Consider the following 16,916-nt stretch of genomic DNA (forward strand, 5'->3'; position numbering starts at 1 on the left):
TAGTTTTCTTCGAGTAGCCGTTAGCCTTCACATTTTTCTCCATGGCAATTTTCACAGAAACCTGTTCGTCTGCTTGCTGTCTAATTACTTATCGTGTTTGCTCTGTGTAGCTTTATTGCATGATATCTTCCCTTAAAGTTCTGTGAAGCTTTTTTACTGCCTTTGCACCTGCAATGCACCAAAAGCAGTACAGTAGATCTTGTCTCTTGTATTTTTATACCTGCTGCTAGATGGGGCCTGGATTGTTTTGGAACTTCCCTCCCAAGGCTGGCTGCACGGTTCCACAGAGCCTCCTGCAGACCATGTACGTAGGACCATGAAGCCACTTTATCTACCACATACTGCCACACAGGTCTCTTCTTTATCCAGCCTGTGTGGATTTATCTGTGGCATTTTTTTGTCCATCCGTTTCATTCTGTCAGTCAGTCCAGTATTTCACACATTCATTTCGCAGCAGCCAGCAAATGCCCATAAATCACATCAGTAGTCATTATCTAGCAGTGAAACAAACATGCATAGGATGATACAAATCCATCTGTCATCTGATTCCTATCTATTTAGGAGTAATTTTTAAACCACAGCAGACACTGGAGCAGATTCTGAGAATTAGCTTCGGAGCAAAGCCAGAGCTTGAATGTGAAAATCATCTCAACAACATTTGGCGTCTGCCTGCTCCAGGTGACACATTGTGTTGTGACACAATTTCAGCGTGAGCAGTTTGCCTAGTTCTCAAATTGTCCAGCCATGAAATATGGATTATTTAGTTCATCTCAACAATCAGTTGCTACTGCCAAACGTCTTGTATGAAGCAGCTGACAGTCCAGGAGGAATGAGAAAATACTCCAGATCCAGTTGATGCGAATGTAAACAAGGTTCTACGTTTTTAGTTTAGCAGAGACCATAGACTGTATATAGAGATAGACGGAGTCTCCGTGACGTCATCCGTAGGTTTCTGAAAAGCTGAATTGAAGCTCGGTGGGCGGTTCCTACCATCGCCATCTTGGCAGAGGCATGCGCGTCGTCGCACCCGGAAAATACAAATATGGGCAAAAAGGTGGAGCTGAGAGGGGGGCTGTGAGCGTCATGGTGGATGATTGACATTGAGCGAACTCCGAGCCTTCTGTAGCTAAGAGCTAACTGAGCTAACCCCGAGATAACAGGAAATAACCAGCTAACGGAGGTAAGCGGGCTAACCCTAAGTCACGTTGTTAATCGGCTAAAAACCGTGGTTGTTCTACGTTCTTCTGACTTGAAGCGGGAGATTGGTACCTGTCAGTCAAAAGGACACGCCCCTAAATATGCAGAACTTCGAGATTAAATTACTTTTAAACGGGCGAGTTAGAAAAAAGTCCCTCCCCCTCCCCAGTTGTCATGAAGGCAAACCTGACCTATAAACTGAAAATGAATTTTTGTACCAAGCTGTAAACATGTTTATTTCTGCCATGAAGTTTGCCTTTTTAACATGGGAGTCTATGGGGATTTGCTATGTTTTGCATTCAGCCCCTAGTGGATGAAGGTGGAACTGCAGTTTTATGCACTTCCGCATAGGCTTCACTTTTAACCAACAGAGGTTGCTGCTTGGCAGAGACATAGATATTCTAACATAGAGATGATCTTACAGCTTCAACAAAAGCACAAGAAGAACAATAAAATGAATTAGTTCATTCAGCCACATTAGTGTGCCTTAAAAGAAGCTCTGGGGAACGTTGGTGGATTTTCTCCATGACATGCTCCCTAACTACCGCTAATTTGGCCTCCATCTTGCATCCTATTCACCTACTGAAGTTTCCTGTGCCTTCAAAAGTTAGATTAAAGTTAAATCTTGTCTTATGTTTTACTGTATCCCACTACTTCTTTGTTTTACTCCCTTCTTCCCTTAATGTCGTTTTGGGTTTCTTTACTAAATGAGCCACTGTGCATGTTCTAAACTGCTATTGTGCCCAAATGAAGGGACAGTAGGCAGGAGACAGGACCAAGATGTTTTAATCTCAAAATCTTCACAAGAAAACAGAGGTTGGCTACAACAAACTGACACAATGAACCAGCAATCTAGAACTGAAACCAAGGGCTATAAATCAGACAGAAACAGAACAAGACACAGGTGTAATGAATCAACTGAGTCCTGGTAAACTTAATAAATGGCAGGCAAAACAGGAAACAAGACAAAAGCGGCCTAAACAGGGAAAACTACAAAATAAAAATGGGAAACCAGAACTTAGAAAACACATGAAACATCATGACACTCCAGGAACATATATAATAACTACAACTGTGACATCAAAAGAAAATGCAGGTTTTTAGGTTTGGAAAGTTACATCATTCTACTTTAAATTCTGAATATTATGTCTTTAGAAAAACAAAGTTAGTTTGCATGTTGTATTGGCTTTAGTTCATAAAAGATTGATGGAAAGGGAAACAAATGATCTGATTTAATGCACTAAAATCATAAAAATACATTTAGATGAATTTGAAATTATGCTATTTATGTAAATAGCATAGTCTAGAGAAACCAAATTATTAATAACTACCTCCTCTGATGTGCAATTTCACTGCTTGTTGCAAAAGTGTTGGTTTTGCAACAATCCCATTTCCAGTCTCACCAGTATTGGACTAAGTTTACAACTCTTTACAAAAAAAATCTCAATCTATTTTTTAAAATATTGCTGTAATGAGAGATGAAGTGGACGATGTCAGCATGCATTGTCATCACATTTACACACTTTTGTCTTTTACCTTAATGTGTGATCTGTCTATTCTGTTGTCAGCTTTGACATGTCATTTTTGGAGCTGGATGTCCAGTGCGATTGCCAGTTTGGAAGAGCATATTCCACATGTGTCTCCATGTATATTTTATGTAATATACAACAGATCATCTTAAACTTCAGTAAATCGGGTGATAAAAATAAGTTTGGGAACAATGTCTCTGACATATTGCTTATTGAATGAATGCACACCTCCACTCTGGTTTATATGATGGAGGCAGCTGCATGGAGACACTCACATCAGTGGCAACAGGAGGAAAATATCTTTTTGCTGCTCCTGACAGAGTATCAGTCTGTACAAAACTGTATGATCCTTTCTTTGCTCAGAAAAATGGTAAATATAGATAAGTTTTATTTTTGTTCAGGAAAGTGTCAGATATGTACATGTAGTTTACCTACACACAGTCTTGGAAAGATATACATTGCTAATGAAAGCTTTTGGCAAGTGTCCACTGAAAGGCTGGGAGATTGGCAGCATGGATACCATCTGCATCACATTGCACTGAATTGATCCAATTGGTTTTGCTTCAAAATGAATTGTTCATGAGATCCTAGTATTCTATAATATTTTATAAGTATGGAATCATGATATTCCCATTTTCCAGTCATTAAAGATAACATAGCCTGAAATGTTCCTCCATATGATGAGAGCATTATTAATGACAGACAGATTTAAATTTTTTTTATTCTTCATAGTAAATAATAAAAATTACCAAGTACTTAAGTGGAACTAACTGAAATGAAAGAAGAAACAACTAATATTTAGAATATTGTCAGACCTAGACGGAAGGACCCAACATAAAAGCCATGGCCGTGCCAGACCAGACCTGCCTTTAATAAGTGAATTTTCCTGAAAAGCAGTTAGCCTAAAGTAAGCAGTAACAGTCTTTTCTTTATCAACATGAGCATTGCAGAGGTATGATGCCTCCACAGCCTCGCCTTTCCAATGACAATGGGTATGGTTTGATTATGTTTTTTTAATTCAGAATAAATAATTTGGAATTAAATAATTGGGAATTAACGTATTCTCCCACAAGTTTACATGAAAATAATAATTCTGAATGGAGGTTTACATGAAACACATCCTTACTTAATTCCTCTTTATAGCGGCGGGTTGGGAAGGGTTCTGATTGGACAGAGGGTGCACATTGTATGGTTGCATGACGTATACTGGAAATAAACAAAGTTGGCTCCCTGCTTCTCGTCTTTTCAGTCATAACTTGTAAAAACTACATAATACGTACCAGTTTCTATTTTTATGCTCTCAACGCGAGCATACTACTTCACTTTTTGCAGCAACTGAGAAGGACAAGAAAGATAGACCACCAAACACGGGAGGCAAAATAGCGCGCATCATTGGGACAGAACAAGGTAACGAGTTTAGATGAAAGAGGTATTACATAGTTCGGAATTAAAATGTGAATAAATCAGCTACTTACATAAGAATTGGGTTTAATTCTGAATAGAAATTTACTTCAGGAATTGAGTGTTTACATGGTCATTTTTCATCAGTTTAAAGCAGAATTAACTTTTATTCAGAATTAAACAGGAATTAAAACTCCCATGTAAACGTAATAATTGTTAGTCATACTTTAATATATATACTTATAGACTTATATTGCCTTTTGCCAATAGAGAAACAATATCCTATTTTACACTGAAATGTCCAGGCAGGGTAAGATGGGTTAATTTTAAGGTGTCATATTTACTAAAATAAAAGATCAGTAACAGAAAAATGCAATATAGAGTACGATTTAAAACTGTTTTCTTTAGGTGATCTAATCACTTTACTGCAAAACAGGACCGTTCAAAGGTCCACATACATGGCAGCTGCTATATTTGTGCCACGATTTTGACTTTGATGAGTCTGAATGGACCAACAATTCAGTTTGTAAAGTAAAATACATTATTTTCTTTGACAGATTCTAGAGTACCACTTGGGATATTAACGCTTTAGAAGCATGTAGAACATTGGTGCCTAAGTCTGGTTCTTGAGAGCTACTAATCTTAAACCTTTAGATGCAACCTAAATGCAACACACTGGCATCAAATGGTTCAGTTCCCTTATCAATGTGTCATTCACTTCTCCAGATGCCTGGTAACAAACCGTTCATTTGATTCAGGTGTGTTGGAGAGGGGATGCATCTAAAAGAAACAAGGTAATAGATCTTGAGGACTGGACTTGGGCACCTTTGATCTAGAAGAAGACAGTACACACTAAAAGCTACTGGATTCACTCACAAATTAAACAAAAAAACAGTCTGAAAGAATTTTGGCCACTGATGGCCACCATCCATTTACAACTACGCTTGGCGTTTGAAGAAGTTTCTTTACCACTAGACATCAGTAATTCTTACACAATATACCTTTAAAATCCAAATAACAGCAATCTACATGGCATTTTCTTCACCTAGACAATTATTTTGATAGGAAATTTGAAATGTTACAACCCATGGCCACTAAGCGATTATGTACAAGCCATTTCTGCTACGGTCATAATGACATTAAACCAGACTTCAGGAGTTAGTCATTCACTATAACTGCTTAAAAATATCAGTCTTTTTATTCATAATCTTGAGGTTGACTTATCATTCACCCCCCCCCATCACCCCTTAATTAATAACTTCCCATATTTTAGATTCATTCATTCATTATCTACATCGCTTACTCGAATTAGGAGTCACTGAACCAAATCATAGATGATCTACCAAATGGTTCATGTTTGTTGAAGTTCTCTGATTCTTCAAAATGATTTGTGCTTTTACTATTAATTAATGCAAATGAATCTGTAGAGGGAAACACTGCTGTTATAGCATTAATCATCAAGGACAAACAATATCCCAACAGCTCACTACACCAAGCTTTGACTCTTCATATCTGGTTCTCAGTTTGGTTCAGGAAGGAGACACATGAATATTCCCCTCCCCCATTGGTGTACTGCTGACCACACACCGTCTGCCCGTCTGCCCTGCTGGCATCTGCCGGCCGCCCAATGGGGCAGATCATCGAAACAAACCCACAAAAAGGAACACATTGCTGCATTTCGCGTTGTATCTGCCGGACAATCGAACTGTGCCATTCAGCCGACGCCAAATGAATATAAATTCAGTGTTTGAATGTCGCTGAACAAAATGTTGTTTAGCTGTAGCTGCTGGTTTTGCCATGATTTAGGATAAGTTGCTAATAAATGTATTTCAGCAAACATAAATTAAACAGTGGAAAGTGTAAAATGGTAGAATTTGATGTGGCCTTTGCAGTGTGACTCTCATTTGGCGAGTTAACAAGACACATTCTAAGTGTCATGAATCACTGGTGTGATAGTGACAGAAGCTGCTCAGTCTCTAAGCATTATGTAATATGTTATCTCAAAGCATTAGACAAATTTGACCACACTTTACTAGTTTTTCTAGCATAATGTGGTAAATATTAACTCATAATAAATAAATTATTCATTTTCTAATAACTGGTGGTGTATAAACAGTATGTATGTATGTACACTCTCAAAAATAGAGGTACAAGATAAGGACATTTCTGTACCTATAGGTACATTTTAAAGAAATGTTCTCTCAAAAGTACAATACTGGTCTTTAAGAGACCAGAAGCACACCTTCAGAGTACGAAAAAGGGTTCAAAGTGACATGAAGTACAAAATCGTACCATTTTGACCATAAGGGTACCTGCAGCATTGAAAAATGTAATGTTAATGGCTGTAATGTTACAAACTAGAGCAGAGTTGAGTGATGACAGTAGTACTACTTAACAGTCATTTACTACACCAGACAATGAAGGTCAGATGCTGCAAACTAAGTGTATGGCTGGTCTGTATTTTGAGTTTTTGAAGATTATTTCTAGATTAAAGATAAGATAATATTGCTAAGTGGAATGGACCAGGCCTAATGCTAAAACATAAAAAACATAACTTGAAAAGGTGAGGTTGAACTTGATAAGGTACAAAAATAGACCAGAACTGAAGGGTACAGAAATGTCTCTCAAAAGAGTACACCCCCAGAGACAAGCATTCGTACCTTTTTAGGTACAAGCTGGTACCTCTATTTTTGAGTGTGTATGTATATGTATATGGATGCATGCATGCATGCATGCATGTATGCATGTATGCATGTATGTATGTATGTATGTATGTAAATTATCCCTAAAATTTCAGATGTCTAACTAACAGGCTTGCAGTTCTTTGGGATCTGCTGTCCACAACCCTGACTTGCCAAAAGAATAAGAGCAGCTAAATCACTGCGTAGTAGGAAGATCTATTCAAGGCTGATTTTATTCACTTTGAATCGTTTTTTGCCATTTGGCCGTTGAGCCTATCTGAATTCGTCTTTAAAGCTGGTGGAGGTATGATGCTGTTTTATCCTTAGGTCATCCTTAGGAAGAAAAAAAAAACGCGTTACAAGGCGACTGCCAGCAGCGTCTCAGGTTTTATTCCCATGCAACTGTGTAGCCTTTCTTCGTCGGTATAAATTGTCCTGTCAAACTTTACTCTTTGCTCATAAATTTGCTGAGCAAAGTCACAGCTGTGAACACAGACCTGTGGGTGTGAGTCAGATTAACAAAAAAAAAAAAAAAAAAGCAAAAAACTAAAAAAATCAAATGAATCCAGAGTGCTCTTACAGAGACAAAAGTGAGATGACCCCCTGAATACCCTTGACCTCTTGATTACGACAGCGTTAGATGTTATTAATGATGCAAGTCACTGCAGTTTATGCAAATGTGAAGAAGGGTGACCTTTATTTGACACCTCAGCTCTTCAGCAACTACACTCTTATGTGGGCGAGTGATGCAGAAAAATCCTTTCTGGTTTGGAAGTTGCAGTTGCTTCATGTTAAGCATTGTGACCACCAACACAATGGTCAAGGGTAAAATACCTTTTCTATTGATACTGATTGTTGTAAAATGTTTATTCAAGTGGGCACTGTACCAAGAACAACTCTGGAGCCTACGGTTGTTCCACAGTTTATTGTTGTTCTTGTTACACATGGGTGAAAAATTAAAAATGCCCTTTTTTTGTCCTGCTAATTCTAAACAATCATCTGCGTAGCATCAGAGGTCTTATTACGAAGCCAGAATTTCCCTTATCGAGGTAACTTTAGGATTAACCCTGGTTTTTCTGTCCTATGATGCTAGTTTACCTGTTTCTGCGGTAAGGGATTGAATATAAACTCATCGCCTCCTGACCAATGAGTTCTCTTGGAAAATGGTCTGACCATTGTTGACCATCCATTTAGCTTCACCAAGGTCACATCTAAAAATAAAGTGTGTGGTTAAATAATCGTCACACATGACATAACTACAGAATCATGAATTTATGGAACGCACAACCAGTCATGCCGTTACGGTTAAGAATGATTATACCATGGTCTGGGTGAATACTCGATTCTGATTGGCTGCAGGTTGTCGTTTAAAAAGTGATATTGGACACCAGTTAAAAAAAAGTTCTGTCAAATGGCCCAATAGTTCTAAATCAGTGTGCTGGGTCAAACAGCAGTTGGTAACCTTGGTAACAGAAATGTTAGCGACAAACGGGCAGAAAGAATATCTGACAACATCAGACATCACATAAACATGATAAACATCCTCCTCAATTTCCTTCATATTGTGAAGAAAAATGCATTTCAGGCAGAAAATAATATTTTCACTGGAATCCATTAAGAGGAGGATGACAGCACTTCCGTTCAACACTCTTATCTTTCAGACTCGATCGCCTGACGGTGTGCCGTGCGCACACACACACACTCATGTTCATACACACTGAGCTCCCCACAATTACCCTTGCTGCCGTGTACAGACTGAGGCACATCATCATACCCGATCAACGTGGGCACATCATAGGGTATTTGTTGCAATAGTATCTGCTGCCAAACGCGATGCAGGTGCTCTCAAAGTTGGTTACCAGGGAAACGAAACAAAAGACATTAAATAGTCCGCTCTGCCCTTTCTTGTGAAAAACATTATTTTAACAGCAAAAACAACATTAGTAATTGATCTTATTTTATTTCCTTTGTGAGTGACCATGGTATAAGCGGGATAATGCCCTCCGAGGTTTCCATTATCAGAAATAAATGGACGACGCAGGGGCATGAACCGTCCGATGCGAAGTATGATAATGGACACCTCAGAGGGCATTATCCCTTACATATTTAACACAAAATGTATTCATAAAGGTGCTTGCCTGAAAAAAACAGAATGGAAAATAATAAGGAAGGGAAGGGCACTGAGAAAGCAACCGGCCAGAAACATCTGCCTCATATTAAAGTGAAATTAAATTTGTGTCCATTTAGATCAGTGGTCCCCAAACTACGGCCCGCGGGCCGGATACGGCCCGCCTCCACATTTGGTCCGGCCCCCTGAACAATACCAGAAAGCATTTTGATTTTTTTTTTCATATATGTGTATTTGTATTTGATAATAAAGTTGGACTTTTGCAATAAAATGTTCCTTAGTTATGAACTATTTTCATTATTAACTATTAGTTAGTAACTATTTTATACACGCATATAACGTGACATTCTGTTCCAACCTTGTGCAGTCTGTGCCCCTATCTGGCAACCCCCAGAAAAAAAATCCTAAACCCGCCCCTCTCAAAGAGAGAGCGGAATGATGGCGAAAAGATTAGGTAAGAGAAAAATTGATTCAGAATGCAGGGCATTTAACCTGCAGTGGACAAACGATTATTTTTTTGTTCAATGCAAAGAAAAGGCTGTCTGTCTCATCTGTCAAGAGGCGGTGGCGGTATTCAAAGAATACAATCTGCGGCGACACTATGAATCCCGTCACAAAGACAAGTATGATAGCTTGCAAGGCCAAATGCGAGCAGACAAACTCTCAAAGCTAAAAAGTGGACTGTTAGCTCAGCAGAATACATTTGTACGCCAAGCTCAGCTGAACCAGTCATCTGTTCGGGCCAGCTTTCGGGTTGCTCAACTGATAGCAAGCAGTGGTAAACCTTTCACTGATGGAGAGTTTGTCAAGAAATGCATGAACGCTGTCGCGGAGGAGGTGTGTCCCGAGAAGAAAGATGTCTTTAATGCCGTGAGTCTATCAGCGAGTACAATCACCAGACGCATTGAAGAAATCGGGGGTAATGTATATGCCCAGCTGCAGCAGAAGACAAAAGAATTTGAATTTTTTTCATTAGCACTGGATGAGAGCACAGACGTGCAGGACACCGCGCAGCTGCTCATTTTTATTCGTGGAGTTAGTGCAAACTTTGAGATGTGCGAGGAGCTGGCAGCACTCCAAAGTCTGAAAGGGACTACGACGGGGGAGGATATTTTCGGCAAAGTGTACCAAACCATGGAAGAGTTGGACCTGGACTGGTCAAAGCTGGCCAGCATCACAACTGACGGGGCTCCTAGTATGGTGGGCATGTCTCGGGGTCTAATAGGACGCATGAACCGGGAGATGGAAGAACGGGGTCTCACCGCCCTGCTACAAGTCCACTGCCTAATTCACCAGCAAGCACTGTGCTGCAAAGTGTTGACGTGGGATTCTGTCATGAAGGTTGTGGTGTCATGCATAAACTTCATCAGAGCAAAGGGACTTAAACACAGGCAGTTCCAAGAATTCCTGTCTGAACTGGAATCTGCGCACGGAGATGTGCTGTACTACACAGAGGTCCGATGGTTGAGCCGGGGCAGAGTTTTGAGGCGTTTTTACGAGCTGCTACCTGAAATTAACGCATTTCTTCATTCACAAAACAAAACGGTGCCAGAGCTGACGGACCCAGAATGGAAATGGCACCTCGCATTTTTAACAGACATGACAGAAATGCTGAACAGCTTTAACTTGCAACTACAAGGCCAGGGGAAACTCATTTGCAACATGTATTCCCACATAAAAGCATTTGAGGTGAAACTAGAGCTGCTTTTGGGACAAGTGAAAAAGCACAGCTTCATCCATCTCCCTGCTACACAAAACCTCTCTGCAGAGAACCCAGCGGTCCCGTTTCCAGCTGAAAAGTGTGTGGAAGCATTGGAAATGCTGAAGGCGGAGTTCGGTGTGCGATTCCGTGAACTACATGTTCATGCAAAAGAAATCCGTCTTTTCCAGAACCCATTTGTTGCAGACATTGATGAAGCCCAGCCTTCTTATCAGTTTGAGTTGGCCGAGTTACAGAACTGTGATGTTCTGAAAGACGGATTCAAGCCCAACAGTCTCATTGACTTCTATGCCGCCCTCCCAAACGACAGGTTCCCTAACATCAGAAAACACGCAATGAAGATGTCAACACTTTTTGGCAGCACGTATATCTGCGAGCAAACCTTTTCACGCATGAAACTGCTGAAAACTCCAATGAGATCAAGATTGACAGATGAACATCTGCATCAGTGTTTGAGACTGGCAGTGACTAGAATGGAACCTGACATTCAACTTCTCACCAGCCAGATGCAGGCCCACAGTTCACACTGATGAACATACAAAGGTAAGCTCACTTTTCTGACTTGAATGAGTCATTCTGAGTATAAACAAATATAATCATAATAAAATCTACTGGGATAAAATCCATCTCCACAACCATACTGGTAGTGGTACTGGTTGTGCTGTGTAGGTCCTGCATCACTTAGTTCAGTTTCTCAGCCTGCTTGCTTGGTGGTTTTCACAGGGAAGTTGATGAGAGAGAGAGAGAGAGCTGCAAACAACGAGGTCTACAAGCTTACTGGAACCTACAAAAGGATTATAAGGAAGGAACACAAGAACTTTGAGAGACTGCTCATATGAGTCATTTAAGTAAGAGATTCTGCTCTGACAACTAAGCTGAACTTGGACCTGTTAAGACTGTGCACGGCACAACAGAAAGTTTATGTTCCATGGACTTTTTTTCTGTGAAGAACCCAGAGAGGGTTATTTGGTTATTATTTATTTCATAAATAGTGTTATTTATTTCCTGGCTTTTTTTCTGTGAAGAATCCAGAAAGGGTTATTTGATTGTGGCTTTCTGGAAAACAATAAATTTTTACATTTAGGCACTCCTGCAATCATCACACTTTTTCTGTTACAAACTGCCCCTCATCAGAGAAGGGAAAAGTTATGTGGCCCTCACAGGAAAAAGTTTGGGGACTCCTGATTTAGATTGTCTGATTAATTAATGTATATTTTTATACATGAACAAAGTCAACAAATATAAGTCAGCCAAGGTAACAGAGAGATATTCCAGGCATGTTAACCCCGCTTTGTAGTACAGGCCTCAGGAGCTCAACTCTGCTGAGTTCCCAAGGCCTGTACACTTGGGGAAACACTAAAACCTGGCACTCGAGGACCAGAGTTGGAGACCCCTGCCCTACAGGTTAACAAACGTTTGAGTGTTTCCTGCGATTTGGAGGCAGAAATCAGAAAAGTTTGAAACATCTGCGCTGTTTGTTCCCCGTAGTCATGTTTTCACCAAACATGGTGCTTTAGCTTTGCTCTGCTGTGAACAACACAGAATGCAACATGACTAAAAACCTGTTTTGATGGAGTTAAACTTGTTCTGGAGATAACTAATCCATTCACCATTCAACTAATGTGGCATCATCTCTTCATTCATCATTACCTATTTTTTATAATGGACAGACAGTCATGCAAAAACCTACCTGTTGGGGCTAAGGACAATGCAAATGGATGAAACAGTGAAGGTTCTAATAACATGCAACCTCAGTGCCTTTGAGCTTAGCAAACTCCTTATGTCATAGTTTTTTCCCATTACTCAGGGGCATTGTTATAAATATCTGGGTCAATCTGAACTGTTGTCTTGGTTGTGTTGCTAGTCTTTTAGTGTTAATGTGCTGTGGAAAAGACAGCTGTCTAATGTGTAATGGCACTTCTAAGGGTCTTTGGAGAACTGCATTTATGACTAAGTAGAAATAAAAAATTTGCAGGCTGAAGAGCGATGCATTTGGATTCTTCCAAAGACATAAAACAGTCTTGAAAGTCTAAAAGCTTGTAGTCTTTTCTGGTTTCTACAGCAGTTACATCGTTCAACGAACAATGACTGTCACTTGCAAGACAGTCTCACAGCAAAACATGAAAAAACCCAAATATAGACATGACTTTAGTAGGGAGCTTTTTTTTTTTGTCACAAGACATAAAAATACAGCAACTACACAGAGAACATCATGTCCTGTATTTCCCAAATAACCGACAAAGAAACGCACCACCTTTTAAGATTCAGTGGGTTTGAGTGAATTTGGATCTCGTCTTAACCAATGATGTTTTGAAGTAATTTATCTTTGAAATATTATATCAGGATTTTGTTTTGTTTCTGTGTATTTTTAGATGCAGTTTTCACACACTACAAAATGTTTGGTTAAAGTAAATCCCCTTTGACCTCACGCTTAAAGTGTTGGAAAAAAAATACCCATCCTACTGAAACACAGTACTATTAAAGTTGTGTATTATGAAGAAATTTCTGTGTTCATGTTGATTAAATTAAATGATGAATTCAGACTTTTAATTATGTGAAACAAGAGTTAGTAAATCAGTTCCCCTCAAAGTTGTGCTTTTGGTGTTTTACTATTTAAACCTACAATTTCACATTTTCTAAAGCAGGCATATAATGAAACCATGCCGGCTGGATCCCAGACAAGCTTTCCCGCAGGACACAAAGCTATTTACAGCTTTAGTGATGAATACAGTGCTTTAGTCAAGTTTGCAACATTTGCAACTACATGGTACAGTTCCTAAATAGCCACTCCATTTGCTTAGTCTGCACAACTCATGCCATGATATAATAATAAGAAATACATTCAAGATTTATTTACTAACATGAAATTTACTTTAAGGTGGATTTTCAGGTCACATCAAAGAAATGTTTAAGTTTAATATTTCCCAGAAAAAAAAAAAACTTCGGATATTCCTTGGTAAATGGATAAAATACTTTGAAAAACACATATTGACATTAGCCATATTCTTGCATAATGGCTGTAAGTCCAGCTTTTGCAGAAATTCAGACCCTTGAGGGGGGCGTTGCCCTCTCACACACAACTCTGCGGCCCCCACTGAGAGCTGAGGCAAAAATAGATTTTTCAAAGAGCATCTTGTCAAAAGTGTGAACTCACCACTGTGTGACCGTTCATTGCCTGTGTCTTTTTTTTTTTTTTTTTTCCTGTGCTGTAGTTTGCCATGACGCTTGCTGATTAGGATGAACAAACATGAATAAACAGTTTTTTGTCTGTAAAAACCAGCTCCAGTGTGCAGCATCTTTTAGAGAGAAAGCGCTTTCGTCTTACCGCTCTGACAAAAAAGCTATTAATGTCCGACGAGAATGCTGCTAAGCATTTCAGTCTGGAGCTGATAGCTGATATTTAATATTTAATCCTGCTTGCAGACAATGGTATCTCTGCTCTGAGAAGCTTCTGAGCCACAGCAAATTCCTCCAGACACCCTGCAGCTATGAATAATTAAAGTTTTTTTTTCAAGCGTTGGAAGAAGTTGAGTGATTTGAAACCATTTGAAAGCGCCGTTTTTGTGGTTGTTTTGCATGAAAGTTGAATGAAATGATTCATGTCCACTGGCGAGGTTTTTCTACTCCTGCTTGTGTCCAGAAACCAACAGGTTGAATGATGAAGATGGTGGGGGGGGTGCTGTGAGATTTCAGTTAGGATTAACGTCTCTCTCTGCTTGACTGAAGGAAACTCTCCAAGAAACACATCTATCTAGCTAAAAGATTAAGTTTTGTAGAAATTTATCAAGTTCTGTGGAATTATTTTATCTCTGTTTTGCATTAGTTTCTTGGTCTGTTTGTTTATATACAGTATTGATGTTTGGGTGAAAAGGAGGCCGATATCATTAGACTTTTCTTCTGCTGCTCCTTATTTCGTTCAAATTATGTTTATGTTCATATTTTAAAATATGTTTTGATTTATTGAATGAAATATAAAAGAAAAAAGAAAGGAAAGAAAGAAAGACACAAAAGCTGAAAGACAAGATCAAATAAACAATGAAAGAAAATAAAGCAGGTTAAGGATGTGTTCAGTACTGAAAATGTTCAGTAAGCTTCAAGGAACCAACAACTTGTGTCTGTTGTTACATTTTTTGCCACCTTTCACTCTATTGAGTCCATTTATTTCCCTTTTTTTTCCTGTAAATGTTTTTCTGACTCTGATAATTGATTCAGTTACATCTGACTCATCTCATTCTCCATGACCTACATGGTATATGCGGTCTTATTGATGTGTCTATTTTGCCTTTTTTTCCTACATGTTTTGTGATATTGAAGTTGTATTTCAGACCAACAGCAGACTGAAATGGGTACAGTAAAGTACCTGGGTCAGTTGCGGTACCCATTTTGCCTTCACTTGACCTGCCATTCTACTCTGTGTGTCTTTGCTCTTCTTAATGCTGAGAGGATGAAGAGGAAAGGGTCATATCCTGTGAAGTGGGGCAATCCTCTTTGAAATGTTGTAGCCAGATGTCTAGTTAATACACTCGATCAGAGTCAGAAACCGGGCAGTGAAATGAAAAGTCAGAAGAGTACAGTTCAGCCGCAGCACTTTTACGTTACGTTTTAAGTGCTTGAATCAGTGGCGGAGCAGCTTTTAGGTTACGTTAAAGTTTCAGCTTTTATTAAGGTGTCCTCAATAACTATTTAATGTCCTGATTATAAAAGTCTAATCTGATTTCTGTCACAGCCTGCCCTTCTTTTGTACCTCTGCCGTCTCTCTTCCTCCCTGTGCTGACCCACTTTCCAAGTATCGATTCAGTGATTTTACATCAGATCAGATGTTTCCCCTCTGTGTGGCTGCACAATTGATTTTCCGTCTGACAGAAAGCTTCTCACTGAGCCTATTTAATGTTCACCTAAAGTGCTCTTTTGGTGCTGGACAACTGGAGATAAAACACTGGTCCCTAGCCTCCCATCAGCCATGCAAAGACATATAACTAACAAGGATTCAACACCTTCTATCCTCACAAGATTCACTTCTGTAGCTGACTAAAAAGCTGTACTAATAAGTGTTTCATATGAATAACAGAGGAGCTTTTAGATGCATCAGGCAGAATTCTTTAACGGCCAGATCTACTAAAGGTTTTTGTGTACGAAAACATGTGCAAAGTCATTGCCCTCACAAAACAATATACAAAGAGAGGGTTGCGTCTTTCAAAGCTGCAAAATATTGGATCTGCATCTAGTTAGTGCATCTGTTGCAATGAATATGCAATATGAGTTGTTCACACACAATTTTGTTTTTTGGGAGGAGAAACTGTAAATATATTAATGGTAAAACTTCATATTATTGGACACAAAATTGACTGAGGAATGGTTTCAGGGCAAGTCAGGAACTAATGGGTAATTAACCAGTCCTTACTGGTGACCAGGCTTTTCAGAGATTGACAAGGAAGAGTCACACTATACCTGCAATGACAAAAGAAAACTGCTGACAACTCCCCAAAGACTCCCATGTAAAAAAAAGCCAACTTCACAGCAGAACTAAACATGTTAACAGTCTGGTACAAAAAAAAAAAAAAAAGTTTTAGGTTCATGCCAATTTAGGAGGGAATAATTTTTTCTCCTAATTCTCCTGTTTTGAAGTAATTTAATCTTGAAATTATGCAAATTTAGGGGTGTGTCCCTTTGATTGACAGATACCCAATCTCCCACGTCAAGTGAGAGGAATGTAGAACAACCGCGGTTTTAAACCGGTTAACATCGTGATTTCGCTTTAGCTTGCTTACTTCCATTAGCTCATTAGCTCCTGTTAGCTTGGTTAGCTCTTAGCTACAGGCAGGTCGGAGTTTGCTCAGTGTCAATCATCCACCTCCAAGCTCACTGCCACTGTCTAAGCTCTAAGTCTTTGTCAATTTTTGTATTTTGCGGGAGAAATGACAAATGAGATGCTGCAAAGATGGCAATGGTAGGAACTGCCCAATGAGCTTCAATACAGCTCTTCAGAAACCTACGAGTGATGTCACTGAGCCTCCATCCATCTTTTATATACAGTCTATGGTTTCCATGCACTATGCAGTCGTTAACTAAGACCAAATAAGGTGCTTTTTTTTTTTTTATAGTAGCAGGATTTCCCAGAGTAACAGACATTATTGAATGTGTCTATGTGTGAAGAAATCTCTGAAGAAATCTCTGTATGTGCACAGAGATTGTTAACACACACATTAGCTGATTGTGTGTTTACGATGCTAAAGGTAAAATTAACAACGTTGTAGCAAAAT

At 39.2% G+C, this 16,916-nt stretch overlaps 1 protein-coding gene across 3 annotated transcripts in view; it reads left to right on the top strand.

Annotated features, from left to right (window-relative positions):
* Positions 1-230: 230 nt before the first annotated feature.
* Positions 231-16,916, top strand: part of ndrg4 (NDRG family member 4) — a gene marked incomplete at both ends in the record, with an annotated part of 64,798 nt that continues 48,112 nt past the window's right edge. For all 3 annotated transcript variants that reach the window (XM_079246633.1, XM_079246635.1, XM_079246634.1), the window contains one exon: positions 231-304. In XM_079246633.1, coding sequence (XP_079102759.1) covers positions 231-304 — 74 coding nt within the window. The remainder of the gene's footprint in view (positions 305-16,916) is intronic.

This window comes from Telmatherina bonti, assembly GCF_933228915.1.
Source record: "Telmatherina bonti genome assembly, chromosome: 2".
NCBI classification, from domain to species: domain Eukaryota; kingdom Metazoa; phylum Chordata; class Actinopteri; order Atheriniformes; family Telmatherinidae; genus Telmatherina; species Telmatherina bonti.